Source organism: Telmatherina bonti, assembly GCF_933228915.1.
Source record: "Telmatherina bonti genome assembly, chromosome: 7".
In the NCBI taxonomy this organism is placed as follows: Eukaryota; Metazoa; Chordata; class Actinopteri; order Atheriniformes; family Telmatherinidae; genus Telmatherina; species Telmatherina bonti.
The window spans coordinates 25479246-25494525 of NC_136625.1; the positions used below are offsets into that span (position 1 = coordinate 25479246).

A 15280-nucleotide genomic window follows, 5' to 3' on the forward strand; every position below is an offset into this window, starting at 1 on the left:
TGGTGAACCCAAAGGGAGGTGGGGCCCATGTAACCCTTTTGGGGCTGAGCCCGACCGTGCCCCATGGACGAAGGCCTGGCCATCAGACGCTCGCTCTTGTGCCCCACCCCAAGCCTGGCTCCAGGTGGGTGCTCAGGTGACCCACGTCCAGGCAAGGTAACACGTCTGCCAATGGTTGTCATCTTCATGGGGGTTGCTGAGCCGCACTTAGTCTGATCCCTCTCCTAGACACCTGTTTCCCATGGGTGACCCTACCAGGGGCGTAAAGCCACGGACAACATAGCTGCTAGAATCTTCAGGAAACACAAACCCCTCCACCACAATAAGGTAGAGGTGTAAATCTCTACCTCCCTACCTCAGGGAGAGGTGTAAATCAGTTGGATTTTATTAATATACCTGTGAATTTCCTTCTGTTATGTTAAAATACCTGCTCAAAAAATGGTCTGTTCTGTAGCTGCATGCAAACATCTTGAATGATCAACTAATCAGTTAAAATTCAGTTGTTATTCACCGGAGGGGTGCAAATCATGTCTTAATGGACACCACAAGCATCGAGTAAAGTCTGATCTTCACATGTGGAAGTATATGAAGGCAGGGCTGAAAAATATATGATATTATTTGTCTGCTGAGTGTAGACGAAACCCAGTCCACAGTGAGACAGACTGAGGGAAAATACTGCAGATTTAACGCTGCCGTTACCTTCAACCAACACTCCATAACAAGTGCATGATAGTCTACAAAGGTACAAAAAATAAATAAATAAGTTACAAGTGTTCGTTCACAATCCTTGATGTTTCTGAGTCATCCTCAGTAGAACACTGAACAACAATGACGTGTATAGCGAAGCTGCAAGGAGGAAAGCAAAGCCAGCCAGCAAAACAAAATATCCCTTTGTAGTTTCATATGAGAAGAATTACTTTTTAGACCAGATAAATGCATTTCAGAAAAATCTCATCTTTGAAACATTTTTTTCTGTACCAGTGTGACAAAATGGATGAGTACACACAATGGTCGTGAATTAACCATAACTGATTGAATTATCCCAGGTTTGTTTGTGTTTTTGTTTTCTGCTTGAATACAGCTGATATACAAATGATCTAATCAAAATATATTTCTATAGCACCGTTAATACATGAAACAGCTCAAATATGTTAAATAAATAATAAAAAATATAAGTTAAAACAAGAAATACAGATATATATATAATCATAGAATAATCTTCTGTCTCTTTAACCAACAAATAGAATAAATAAATAAACATCTGGCTTGGCCCACTGCGGGGAAACAATGTCCCGGTAAACCTTTCACGCCAGGGTCCAGCTCAACCATGACCATAGAGTGCATCCCCAGTGGAAAGGCCACGACTCATGGTAGGGCCAGATCCACTCCACATAAACAAATCTTTAAATCCACACTCAGTCTAGTATCAATTGTTCTGCTGAAATAAAAACTGTTTTGTTTGAACATTTTTTTCTATTGATTATGTTACTCGCCACACTTAGCATGGAGCAAAAGGAGAAAAAGTAGATCATGTCCTAACAGCATTTGACCTTATTAATGATGTGATGGCTGAGTTAGAGAAATAATGGGATTTAGCTATTGTTTAGTTGTGTATAGTACCAAGGCTCAAGGAATGATGACTCTTCAAGTTATTTAAGAATACTGTAAAAGAGTATGTAGATGGTGTTCTTGGATTCATGACTAAGTAAAGACTATGTTAGTTCTATCTGTCTAGGGGTAGGAATCTTGAGAAGCTGTTTTATTAACATGACCCAAGGTTATATAAAGCTGATCTTTTGTCCGATGGGGGCAGCTGAATGTAGCAGTGTACATGTGAGATTAGCTAACTTAACTTCCATTTTTACTTTGTAGAGATTTGTAGAAACATCGTCATTGGAAGCAGCAGAAAGGAATACTTATGAAGCATTAAGCAGACTTATTATGCTAAAGCTTTAACAATTTATATTATTAAAAAAAAAACCTCAATGAAGTATTACAGAGTTCTTTAATTCCTTTTTATCCTGATTATTTATGAATGTGCAGCTTCTAAAACTTGGCAAATAGAATGAGGTGATGGTTTACATTAATACCATATTAATCTCATAAAATGTCGAAAACATCACCTGACAGCTAAAAGTTTTTGCTTAGCATTGTAGATTCAAGATGACGAAAACAAACGTGTACAACAACCTCCCTGATTCAGTTTCATATCTCATATTAACATGTATTAATTCAATAAAACACAAGTATGAAGTGATGTCTACGGCTGCCTTCATGTGTGATATTAATCAGTGTCTAAACATTTTTATAATAAGCTTTTGTTTCTGTTTGCCAGAAGCAGCTTCTGCATATTGCTTTTAGGCTGCTACAAATACATACACTCACAAGCCACTTTATTAGGAAACCCCATTTAACTGCTTTTTAACACAATGGCTTGTCAGACAATTACTGGCAGCAACTCAACACATTTAGGCATGTAGACATGGTCAAGATGACTTCATGACGCTCAAACTGAGCATCAGAGTGGAGAAGAAAGGGGATGTAAGTGACTTTGAGCAGAGTATGCTGTTGGTGCCAGAATGATGGAAAACTCACAAACAGTAACTTAAATAACCACTGGTTTCAACCAAAGTATACAAAATACTCTACACTTAAAGCACAACCTTAAAGCAGATGGGCTATGGCAGCAGAAGACCACACTTCATGCCAGGCTCACTGTGACTAGACAACAGAAGACAAAAAAAATGTTGCCTGGTCTGATGAGTCTTTATTTCAGCTGCCACATTTAGATAGTTGGGTCAGAACTTGGATTAAAAAAAGAAAAGAAAATATGGATCCACAGCACTACACCACCAGCATAGAGGCTGCTTGTGTGGGAGCAGACACACACATTATGCACAGAGCATTATAACCACTAGTCTGATCAAAGTGCAACCCATCTTTTGATGGATTCTTCTAGAAAGATAACGCACCACAAAGCCCAAAATCTTGAGTAAGACTAGTTTCTTGAACATGACAATGAGTTAGCTGTACTCCAATAGCCTCCACAGCCACCAGATATGGTTTGGTGGAACTGGAAAATCCCATTATGGATGTGCAGCCCACAAACCTGCAGCAACTGTGTGATAACAGTATGTCAATAGGGAGCAAAATCCCTGAGGAATGTTTTCAGCACCTTGTTGAATTGATGCCACAAAGATTTGAGGCAGTTCTGAATACAAAAAAGGGGTCCAAGCTGCTACTGGCAAGATGTGCTTAATAAATTGGTTTTTGATATTATTGTAATTTGTCATTGAACGGCAGTTCCAGGTGTTTTAAATGGATAAATATTCAGAATCAAAAACTCTGGGCTGACTGCCAGGTTGATAGTCAGTCTTGCACTACTTTGTGAGATCTTTTTTTCTTGGGTTAGTTAAACCAGATCACCTAAACATATGCGGGATACTCTGAAAATGATCAAACAAGCCTGTGGATGGCTTGACATCACTGATAGAAGAATGAATTCTGAATTTTAACCACAAATACTAAGAGAAAATACCAGAAATGCCTGTGATTCGAATTTCAAAGAGATATTGGGCATGTAGCAAGACAACCCAGAGCAGTAAAAGAAAAAATAAATCAATGTTGTAGTTATGTAGTTCTTGTATGGAAAAACTTGTTTCACACCATCAAAATTTTAATGGGCTTACAAAATGTCAAGCGCTACTGACATGGAGTGCCGGTAGTCTTTTCATTTTAAATAAAATTACAAGCGAAAAACAACGAAAACCGCTAAAATGAGGGATAACCATTACTGGACAAATACCAAATGTGACAACTGAGAAAATTATGTACGAAACATGTCTTCAGATCATCCAGCCTGATGGTAATCTTTAAGTAATGATGAGAACAAGGGGAGTAGATTTCAGAAATAGTGTGAAAGCTTATCTCATCAGCACTTCAGAACAGATGCAATGAAAAACACGTGACTCTAAGAGATGTTAAGAGCAGTAATGGGAGCTAAGCAATGGCCCCATTCATAGTCAGTCTGTTGTTGTGTTGCATCTTCTAACAGAAATATCTGCAAAGACAAATAGCCTTAATAAACAGAAGCTAATGCTTAGTCATATGCTTGTACACAACTGCTCCAAATGATAAAAGACAAACAAAAAAAATTGATTGTATGGGAAAGAAGCAGGCTGCTAGTCTCTTTCCATTGATGTCCTTGTTTCAATGGTCAAGAATATGAAATTCATTCTCATTGCAGTGATTAATAATGTATTTTAACACCACAGAAGTATATAAATGTTGACCTCAGAGACGTTAATGAGTTGTTGTGCTGCAGTACAGAAAGCACATCTCAGACAAACAGCTCTATTAAGTTTACAACCAGCTACATGGGAAATAAGACAGAGAGCCATCTGGGGTTTTTTTTCCACAAATTTACTGTTTATTGCTAAAACATATATATGTACAGTGAATATTATATAAAAAAAAACTGACTGTGTGAGTACAGTGTTTTCCTGAGATTAAAAAAAAAAAACTCTTTCTGAAAACATACACTGTGATTATGGCTCGTTTATGGTCCAAAATCAGACATGACCTAAAATTTCCCAGAGCTGTGTGCAGCAACTACTCTGTCAGACAGAGAAGCTCACTTGACATTCCTTTTCATAACGTATCAAACCATGGAGGCTTAAAAGGCAAAATCTGCAGGGACAAAATCTGGAGCATAGGGCTATAAATATTAATACGGTGCAGCAAACTTACACACCTTATTAAAAACTTTATTTATAACGATGTGCTCCACATCTCATCTTGTTGTCCTGTCTGCTGAAGACTTGTTCATCTAGCAAAACAAAGCTCTAAACTGGATAATGAAAAAAACAAAAAAACAAAAAACCTCCCAAACTTCAAGAGGATGAACATTAGCACCACTGCTGGAGGGCAAATAGTGTTCTTTTTGGAAAAACAACAATTCCAATCAAACATCCGTTTCGTGAAGCTTTAGTGGAATCCGTACCACGACTGCTCGCCGGGGCTGCGACGGGAGAATCAGAAATGTGGGATGGATGAGATTACTACTACAAAAAAAAAAAATTAAAAAAGGGAGTCTTTTGTCCTGCTTGAAACTAATGTTTCTTGATGTGTTTAAAGTTTTTCTGAGGAAACTATCCAAGGTTATTTCTCCTCTGCTCTCTCTCTCTTTACTGATACAGTCTCCTCCTTGATGCTCTCATCTTCTTTTAGCTGCGTTGCTTCTCTTTTTCTTTCCTCCTTAACTTCGTCCCTTTTCACCTTTTGCTCTACAGAAACATTGCAAGGTGGTTTGGTATCAGTGGTGGCCTGAGATGGGGCTGTAGAGCTCTGGCAGATAGTTGGTCCCTCCCATTTTGGGATGTCTAAACCCAGAAGCTCCATCAGCTGTTTCATTACTTCATCCACATAACCATGGATGCGCAGGTGGGCATGTTTGTCCTGCAAGAGAGAAAAGGACAAGTTTCATACCCAGTTTCATTCATTTATTAACTTACATTTGTTTAGAAAGGTTTCACACTTTAATTTTCTATTCACATCAGAAATCTGAGTCTGATTACAATGAACAGGTCTGATAATTCTAATTATCCTTCACCTACTGCAATCACTCACCTAATGACATGTTTTTCTGTCTGTAATTACAAAGTCTGAGTGAACTTGAATATAAATGTCATACTGAGCGATAAAATATTTGATTCCTGAGAGAAAAAGCCAAGTAAACCTAAAAAAAATGTTCCCCTGATTTCCCTAACAGGTATAAAATGGGATAAATGTAAAACCTGTGTTTGTTATTGGAGTGCCCTAAAAAGAAAAACATGTCTCAGTGAAAGATTTGTCAGATATTTTCTGATGCAGTTTCAGGCCTTGTCTACACGTAGCAGGGTATTTCACAAAACAAAGATATTTTTCTCCAGTTTGACCACTCATCCACACGAAAACGCAGATTTATGCAATCAAAATTATTCTTTAGAAAGCCTCTGACCAAAGAGAAGAGTTGTAAATACTCAGTTTGCATGTGGACATGTATAACCAGGATTTTAGGTTTTGAAACATCACTGTCTGAGACAAAAAATACCATGAGGTCACATGTGCAACCTTTGTTTTCAATAGCATGGATGTCCTCAAAACTGTGTTAGCTTTATCCGTTGGGCAGGCACTTTGTGTTTGTGTATACACTGCCATCAGCCGCTCCACACAGATGACCAACGGCAAAGGACGGGATTAAGAACAGTTATTTTCCGCTACCTAACTATTTAATGTTCGAGGCATATTTTTAGTTTTATGGAAGTGATGTCGTGAGATGAAAGGTTATTCTGACTGGATAGGATTAGGGGTGCTACTGCCGCCTACAGGTTTAAGATGCTTACGGATGTGCTTAACAATGAGGTTATGCGGATAGATGTAGATGGATTTGTTTTTGAAAAATAAGGTCATGTGGTCAATTAAAAAAAAAACAAAAAAACAAACTGGTCAGAGGTGGAGGGGGGAATTAGTTTTTACAAAAAACCAGCATAGTGTGAACATGGTCTCATTTGGCATCATCATCCTGGTTTTTGGACTTAGACATGATCCAAGGACAGATCTGGTGCATAGCTGTTTGTTAAACACCACAGCACTCACCACACCGTGCTCCACATACTAAATATAACTATACACTATAAACAGTAACACAGTTTATACAAATAACTACTATGATGTTATCTTGTATGAACTAAAGAGACCAAAACAATTTTCCCAATACGTGGATTTAATCACAATGGTCTGTGATGATTAAAGTGATGATTAAAGGAATTGTAGTTTTAACCATTTCCACGCTAGCCTCATTTTTAGTCCCAGAGGCTACTGGAAAACAGTTGTCATGATAAGCGATTTTTCTTAAAAAACTATATTCCCAAAATGAAACATGTAAATATGCACATGTAATAGTTCCATACAAATGATACTTGCATGTTTTGTAGGCTGGAGGTTGACAATAACTACTTTCCCTCCTTTACGCTTTGTGAGTAGCGGGAGATCTCCACTGGGTTTTATCTGCATGGACGTTCCCAGTGTCAGTGCCAGGTCTGCTCTTCTGCATGTCAACAGAGGGGAGGTTAAATCATGCGTAAACAGGAGGTGCAACTTCATTAACATCCATCTGATGTGCCCATTATTCATTGGTGGTAAATCCCTACATGCAGGTGTGAATGAGAGTCAAAGTGAAACAGCAAACCTGGGCAAAAGTAAAAAAAAAAAAAAAACATTTTAAAATGTAAAATAAAAACACAATGCTAATCTTATAAACTCCTATTTTACAATCAATTGAGCATAAACATATCAGATATTAGTAGACGTCTTGCTATTTCATGGAAAACATTAGCTCACTTTGATTTTGATAGTAAATGTCTTGGTTTCAACATCAGATATGTTGTTTCTGTTCTGCTGGTATTAAAATGTGTTTATAAGATTTGAAAATCATTAGATTCTGATTTATGTGCATTTTACACAACAAAACAACTTCCTAGGAATCGGGGTTGTGCAAAACTCTTTAAATAAATTCTCAATGAATTTTTTATGTTGAGCAGACATCTTGAGAAAACTGCAATTATTGCAGAGATGCTGGCAAACATCCTCTAACAGAATACCTTTACTGTCATTGCACCACTGAACTGTGAAATTTCACTGCAGTTCCTTTTAGAAGTATCTGGAAAAGGATTGAAGGTTAAAATAGAGAGAAAAGGGTAAGATGAGTAACTCACATTGATAAATAATTAGGTAAATAAATAAATGATACACAGTCAGTGTGTTGCACAATGCCTGCAGGATAATATTATTGTAACTAGTCACAATGTTGCATACTTTTTTTTTTTCTTTTTTTTTTGTTTCTTGATGTTTTAAGGGTTGCGCAGCACGGCTTTATTGTGCATGTAGTTTTGGTAGCTGTGCAACATGAGGCAAGATTTGAAAAAGTTTTCTCACACTTAGCAGCATGTAGCACGTATGTGGTAAAGCACACTCGCTACAAAGCCTCTGCTTACTGCAGTCCAGGCCCTCTAACGTTTTGAGAAACGGGACTAAAGCTCGTTACACACTCCACACGAAGCGAAAACTTTGTTGTTGCTTTCGAGGTCGCAAAGAACAAGAAAAAGATTCTTTTTCATCTGGTCTGTTCATACTCCACGAGAAGCTTAATCTGCAACGGGGCACGGATCACTGCTGGCGGCAATTTCTGCTTTTATGTGCAATAAACCCTGTTATTTCATATTTAATGAGAAGCTCTTTCCGTGGCAGGGTGGGTTTTATACGTGACTGGGTCTGTGTGTTACATGTGTGCAACATGTAAAAAATGTTTGTACTTTCTCCATGTACCACCTCAATCAGCCGTTTTATAAAAACAGTTCGTCGTACCTGCATCAGCAAAGGCGCAGAAGCGGCAACTTTCTGCCTCATACTTTTCTGTGTTAACCACGCCCACCTCAAATGTCCAACCAATCACACAGTACTTCTCAGAGCCCCACAAGAAAAAAAACTTCTGCCAGCCTGATGTGTCCAGAACTGTCTTCAACCATGTCCACGAGAAGAAAATGACGTCATTTTCTTCTCGGGGCCTTGAGAACAAAGAAAAAAAGTTCTTGCATCTTGTAGCTCATCCACAGAAACAGTCCTTTATTTAATATTAACAAAAGCTAAACATGAGTTACTTAGATGCAGTTCTACATAATGACATGCACAACCTACACTTGCTCTTAATGACAACTTTAACAAAGCAGATGTGATGAATATGTGCGGTACAATTTAAAGCTACATAGTCTGATCACGTACAACATGCTGCGTTTAGACACCATCCAGCTGAACCAGGGATCAGCTTTCAATGACACGCGGTTATTTGTCACATTTTTTCACTGTCGCAAGCAAAGAATTCAGAGTTCAAAGGTCGGTGCTCTAAAGATCCTCTCTGCAATTTAAATGGTAATTATGCATCTATTGTGTTTCAGCACATCAAGGTGACACACATACATTTAGTTCCTTTTGCTGCTTGGTAAACACATGGGGAGAGCTTTTAGTGGCTGAAAGAACAAAATGGAAATGTTCTCTAGAGAAAACATTAAAGCACACTGTGATGCATACATAAACCCCAAAAAGGCCTTCAAATAAGCACCCCTTTGCATGTCAGGACACTGACACCAAAGCCACAGAGCGCTCAAACAAATCAATTCAACACTTCGTTTCACATTTTTCGCTTCACAGGACAGGCTTTAACAGCTGCTTGTGCCTTTCAACATGAGATGAAACCGGTATGTCAGAAAAAATCAGGATGTAAAAGAGAAGGAACTGTGTGTTACTTGCTTATACAGGCAAGTGATGACACAAATGATGCATTTTTGTCTCACCTGCTTGCATCATCTGCCCTATTCAGGTCTCTGTCAGGAAGAGCATCCTCCCAATCCAGTATGGTACTGATCAGCTTCCCTCTTTTATAATGAGCAACACAAAAAGTCATGCATCAGTGATGATTAACAGCGGTCATTTTCAAGTGCAGAACCAAATAAATGTGTTACCTGCATGCTCTCAGTCCTCTGGACCGCACCACATCGCAGTAACGTCCAGTCGGTTTCAGCCCCATCACACCAATCACCTTTTCTCTGACGTACTGCCTGGAAACCACCAAAGTTGTCACACTTCAATGCTAATAATCACGGCATCCAGAGGAAAGAGGACACAGCTGCTCACAGGATGGAAGATTTGATTATCAAAAAAAAAAACCTGATGCAACATGTACTTAATGGCACCTTCAAAAGATAAACCTGTCAACTTTCAACTCATGCTCTTGTGAGAAATGAGGGATTTAACAACATTGTATTTGCTGCTGTTGAACCGTTTACACACACACACTTGTTATTCAGCTCCCGCGCGTAACATTTCATGCCAAATGTAAACTCCTGTCTGAGACTGTGCAAGCCACGGAGGGAAATTGAAGATGCTGTCTAATTTCCGGAAACATATTGAGATAACAACAGTGCATTAACCTTTTGTAAGTTGTCCCAGGGACCATTATTGTGCAGGGGATCATAAACAAACAGAAAGCTAATTTGGTATTAATTATGAAGGCGTCTTGTTGATGCAAAAAACATTACAGGGTCAATTACAACTGGGACGTCCTCATGCTTTTCAGATAAATATCATCGCTGTTTTCCCCTCCTACAGCCTGTTATTACCAAGATTTGTTAGTCACTATTATGAGTTACACCTGTTCAACTGCTTGGTAACATAAATAACTGATCAGAGGAAAGAAGGATATTCATGTTATTTCGTGGTATGATGCCAAACAGCTTAGCTGAGTGTTTCAGAAACTGCTGATCAACTGGGATTCGCACACATAAGAATCCCTAGGGTTTACAAGGAATGGTCGGCAAAAGAGAAAATATACCAAGTGAGCAGCAGCTGTCTGGACAAAAATGTCTTTCTGATGTCAGAGATCTGGAGAGATTGGAAAGACTGGTTGGAAAGGTAAATAAAAAGGCAACAGCAGCTTAAAAAAAACACTGGTTACCACCAAGGTATGCAGAATACCAAATCTGAATGCATAACACATCAAGCCTTGAAGCAGACGGGCTACAGAAGCTGAAAACTCTGCCTGGTGATGACACAAATTGCTCCTGTCAGCTAAGAACAGGAAACTGAGACTACAATTTACTGCTGGTGGTGTAATGGTATGTAGGAATATTTTTTTGGCACACGTCAGGCTTCTTAGTACCAAGAGAGCATCATTTGACTTCCTGCTTTGATCTCAGAGTACCATCTTCTGATGATTAAATCCAGCAGGATGATGCACCATGTCAAAGTTCAAATCATCTTAAACTGATTTATTGAGCCTCACAATTCGTTGAATGTAATCCTGTGGCCTCCACTCACCAGATCTAACGGGACGGAATGAGAAATTCTCATCATGGATGTGCAGCTGACAAATCAGCAGCAACTGTGTGATGCCATCGTGCCAATGTGGAGCAAAACCTCTGAAAAATACTTTCAAAACCTTAATGAATTCATGTTAGAAAGAAAAAAAGGAGTCGAGAAGGCCAAAGGGGTGTCAGGCTGAGTACTAATAACATTGCTTATAAGTGTATAGCTTTAGCTTACTAAACACGTTGAGGAAAAACCTACAAAACCTGTTAAAATCCCTGCAGGAAGATGACAGACACCCATGCTGACACAAGCAACCACAAACTACTAGAAAGCTTACAGTGTGCGCTCTTATGCCAGCAAACAGTAACTGAACCTCCTTTTTTTATTCATGTTTCAGATACAGGGTTTCCTGGTTGTCTAACAAACAAATGGATCTGATAGGAAATTCAGTGAAACAACAGCAGATAATCACAAAAATGTCTGGTGTTTGCGAGTGTGCTCACACATACCTGCCACACTTCTCACACTCCTCCACAAACATGTTCCCATGAAGCTCTGATAACTTGTCCCTGACCGAGGAAGAGAAAAGTCCAGAAAGTCAGCAAAATAAAATATGACATTCATTTAAAAACTTGTCTTCAAAGGTAAACGTGAAAGCTGGAAAGCTTTTTGTCTTTCTTTGCAGCTTATGCTTAATAAATATTCTGAGAACTCATGTTCTATTCTGAGTCTTTGCCCGTTACCTCTGCAGATTAATGCCAACTAGTTCACTGTAACAGCTTGTCTGCTGTTTCAGTGATTTCCTCTGAGAACTACCGCTTTACTGTCTGACCTCATTCCAGAAAACCTGATTGAGGGTGGAGAAAGTTAATAAATGGCTTCCAGGAAATGCAAGTCCGTCAGTAAGTGTTAAGGTTGGATGTATGTATAGAATAAAAAATTGGACGACCTGCCTTGGGCTTAGTCTGACTGCATAATCCAGTTTCAGACCAAACACTGTGAGCTGAGCAGGGACGCTGTTACAGCTGTCATCACAAAGCAGCAGGCTCAAATTGAAAAGCCAATATTCATTTTACAGCAGGAAGGTGTGAAGCAATGATGCCAAACTGACTATTATTGTAAGATATTACATAAAAAACAAACAAAAAAAACAAACAAACCATAAATAAAAAGCCCGACTAATGATGTGATTGTTTTCACATGTATTTTCAGAACATGGAAAACTGAAAACTTAATAAGATCGTTGCCTCAACATGTCACTAAATAACTCTTCACTCCTCACAGAAGCTCACACTGCAGCGAAAATGTAGCAGACACTCCTGGTCAGAATTATAATTAGTTTCTGCCGCTCTTCCACTGATGCATGACCAAACTTTTAAAAGTTTGAAGGCGTCTCTTTTACTGTGGCAGACATCAGCTCTGTCCAGTGGCCTCTAACTTGACTAGACCATCCCCCATTGCTGACTGGTTTACAACACTCCCATCTTTTTCACTTCCCCCTTTTGTTCATGTTGTTGCATATGCAGTTCAGGTTATCCATTTGCCTCAGCATCAGAGAGCATCATCCCAGAAAGACTGTCAGTCTGTCGACAGCGGTGTCCTCTGAGAGGTTTGTCCATAGAGGTTTGGTTTTAGTGTGTGGTTTAATGAAAACACTGTGAAGTGTTGTAATTTCCAGCTCATGTTAGCATGGGAAACAGTTGTTTTATGATCAAAACCTCCTTAGTGTCATCAGACAGCACTGCTGTCACTTCTGATCATTTTTTTACAAATTCAAGTTACGTAAACACCATAACACGGTATTAGTTTGTTTTGTTTTTTTAACGATTGTTGATAAACTAGTTCGACTCATCAAAAAAGTGCTAATAAATGTGCCAAAGTTTTTTTCAATTCTGTTTTCTTTCCTTTTTCTAATTTCACCACAGTAAAAATGTTTTTATTTAATTTAAAATTATGAAGCTATTAAAACCCCTGAGCACAAAACTCAACATTTCTAACAAGAATGGCATATTTTGTATATGAAACACTTAGTATTGGGAAAATTCAGTTTGAGTTGCCTTCTCTTTGAGGATATAAGATAATTTCTAATGGATGCTAAAAATAATGCGAAAAGAAACATCTGTTTTCACAACCTGATGCAAAGTGTCACACTTATAGGAGAATATTCACCACCTGTAGACATTAACTGTTCCTTCTAAAGTAACAAAAACAAACCAATTAAAGCACATTTTCGAATATTTTAATATTATGTAGCATGTGCAAATAGACTTGTCTAAATGTTTCAGGCTGGATTTTAAAAGCATGCTTCCTGATGACTTGAGATTTAAGAACTGCTTTCAGCAGGCTGGGGTTACCTGGGGAAGCCCGATCTAACATGGAGACCGTCGACGTTCTGGCTGATGAGATACTTGAGATATCCGGCCCTTTCAAGTCCCAGTAGGGCCAAATGAGTTAAACTGGGACAGGCTTCTTCGAAAGTGGTCTCAAAGTGAGGGGATTCACCTTTTTCTTCTAATGTCCATACACCATTGGGGCCCCTGGAGGAGTTTACATGGAGTAAAGATCAGAACTCTGTTAGTAGTAATGCAACAAGGACTTGAGGCAAAACACATGAAGCTCTGGGTTTTTAACCCAATGACTGAGAAATAATCTGCTTATTAATATTAAGGATTTGGAGCTGCATTTTAAGATGATAACATGCTGTTCATTACTTAAAGTCACTGCACTGCAAACTGTCACAAGTTTTTAACATGAAATGTACACATTTTGTTGTCCAACCAGAATGTATTCTGTCTGTGCTTCTTTGATTAACCATTCAGGACTGGGGCATGTGACTGGACTGATGAGCGTTGCAGAGCTGTCAGTGCTGAAATAATCTAACATCCTGACAGTTGTCGAGTTATTCTGAGAGCAAACTTCTCTCTACATCACATCCTTCGAGTCCTGAAATGTGGCCACAACAGACTCATTTCTGGCTTTTTGTTTTAACTTCAACCGCTCCGTTTTTCATCAACAGTTTCCTGCCTGCTCAGCAAAGACCGTTTCAAAGGTTCACCAGCTGTTATGTTCACTTAATTGTTTGCCTGTCATTAGTTGCTGAACTACGCCACCTAGTGGTTGTTTTATGTTAAGATGTTGAAAGACAGTAGAAGAAGAAACAAACAGGAAGTCACTGTGAAAAACGTGGCAGCTCCACTCTTCCCTTTTGTCTTGCTTTTCCATTGTTCATGCATCGTCTGTACGTATTACAGTAGTGTTAATAATAAGATACTCTGTATACTTGGCCATTTTTAGGACATTTGTATGATTATTTCTTTGTGGTATATGTAAATTCATAAGCTACCTTTCACTGTGGCTAAGCTAATAACATTAGCTCGTTGTTCATGGACATTATAGCTGTAACCTGCATTAAGGACAGACATTTATTTGTATTTTTCTATGTTTTATTTGTTGCAGTTTCACAAAATTAGATTCAGTAAAGACACACCGATCATCCTCCAGGTCCTGGTGTTTCTGAGTCTTCTTGTTTAGCTGTTTGGATAGCTAGTGGGCTGCTAGCAAGGCCAATTACACCAGCAGTAAGGCTTCGGGGTTTGCATCGTATATTACATGTGTCATGTATCATCACAAAAGGGACACGCTGCGGGACATGAAAGCCACAAAGGATCTATTTATTTTCACACTTTGATGTTGTCGATAATGTTAACCTGAGGGGCTGAACTTTCTCTCATCTGGAGCCTGAGTGTGTGCATATAACAGTGGGTGTATATATATTGCATGTGTATATAGAAACCCTGGCTTTAATGATGTACCCTCCCGGGTCAAGTACAGCTGACTGACAGGCAGACCAATTAAAAATGTATCTGTCTTGAGATCACCAAACATGTGGATCTCTGTTAACGTTTCACATATGAGTTCGGAGGGCCACATATTTGTTAACACACAAACAAAAGACATATTTACACTATAATGGGGAAAAACAAGCTGCACTTTATTTCAGCTTGAGGTGATATGTAATAAGCAACTATTTCCTCCCTACTACTAAAACAGCAGTTACCAAAGATAAATAAAATCAAGAGGATCTGGTTGTGTGTTCTGACTAAATGTAAGATGACAAAGATCAGTCTTGGTTCCCTTGACTGTACAATATGGCTTCACTTAGCAGGCCAAGGTCGCAGTGCCAACTTATCAGATATTTAATTCAGTACCAATGTGAAAGTCATAAAAAAATCATTTTTAAAAATCCCAGTGTGGTGAAGTGTGAAAAATGAGAATAATTCATAGAATAATTTATCAACAGGATAATAAACTCTCGATTCAAGACTTCTCAAAGTTCTCACTCAAATGTTTTGCAGATTGTAGTGCTTTTCAGATTCTTCTG

At 38.6% G+C, this 15280-nt stretch overlaps 1 protein-coding gene across 1 annotated transcript in view; it reads right to left on the reverse strand.

Moving 5' to 3' along the window:
* Window positions 1-4582: 4582 nt before the first annotated feature.
* sirt6 (sirtuin 6) overlaps window positions 4583-15280 on the reverse strand; it is a 13342-nt gene continuing 2644 nt past the window's right edge. Inside the window, exons 3-8 of the mRNA XM_079243142.1 lie at window positions 13254-13436; window positions 11409-11468; window positions 9555-9650; window positions 9387-9467; window positions 6934-7087; window positions 4583-5457 (exon numbers count right to left, since the gene is read on the reverse strand). Of these exons, the coding sequence (XP_079099268.1) occupies window positions 5161-5457; window positions 6934-7087; window positions 9387-9467; window positions 9555-9650; window positions 11409-11468; window positions 13254-13436 (871 nt within the window). The 3' untranslated portion in view covers window positions 4583-5160. The remainder of the gene's footprint in view (window positions 5458-6933; window positions 7088-9386; window positions 9468-9554; window positions 9651-11408; window positions 11469-13253; window positions 13437-15280) is intronic.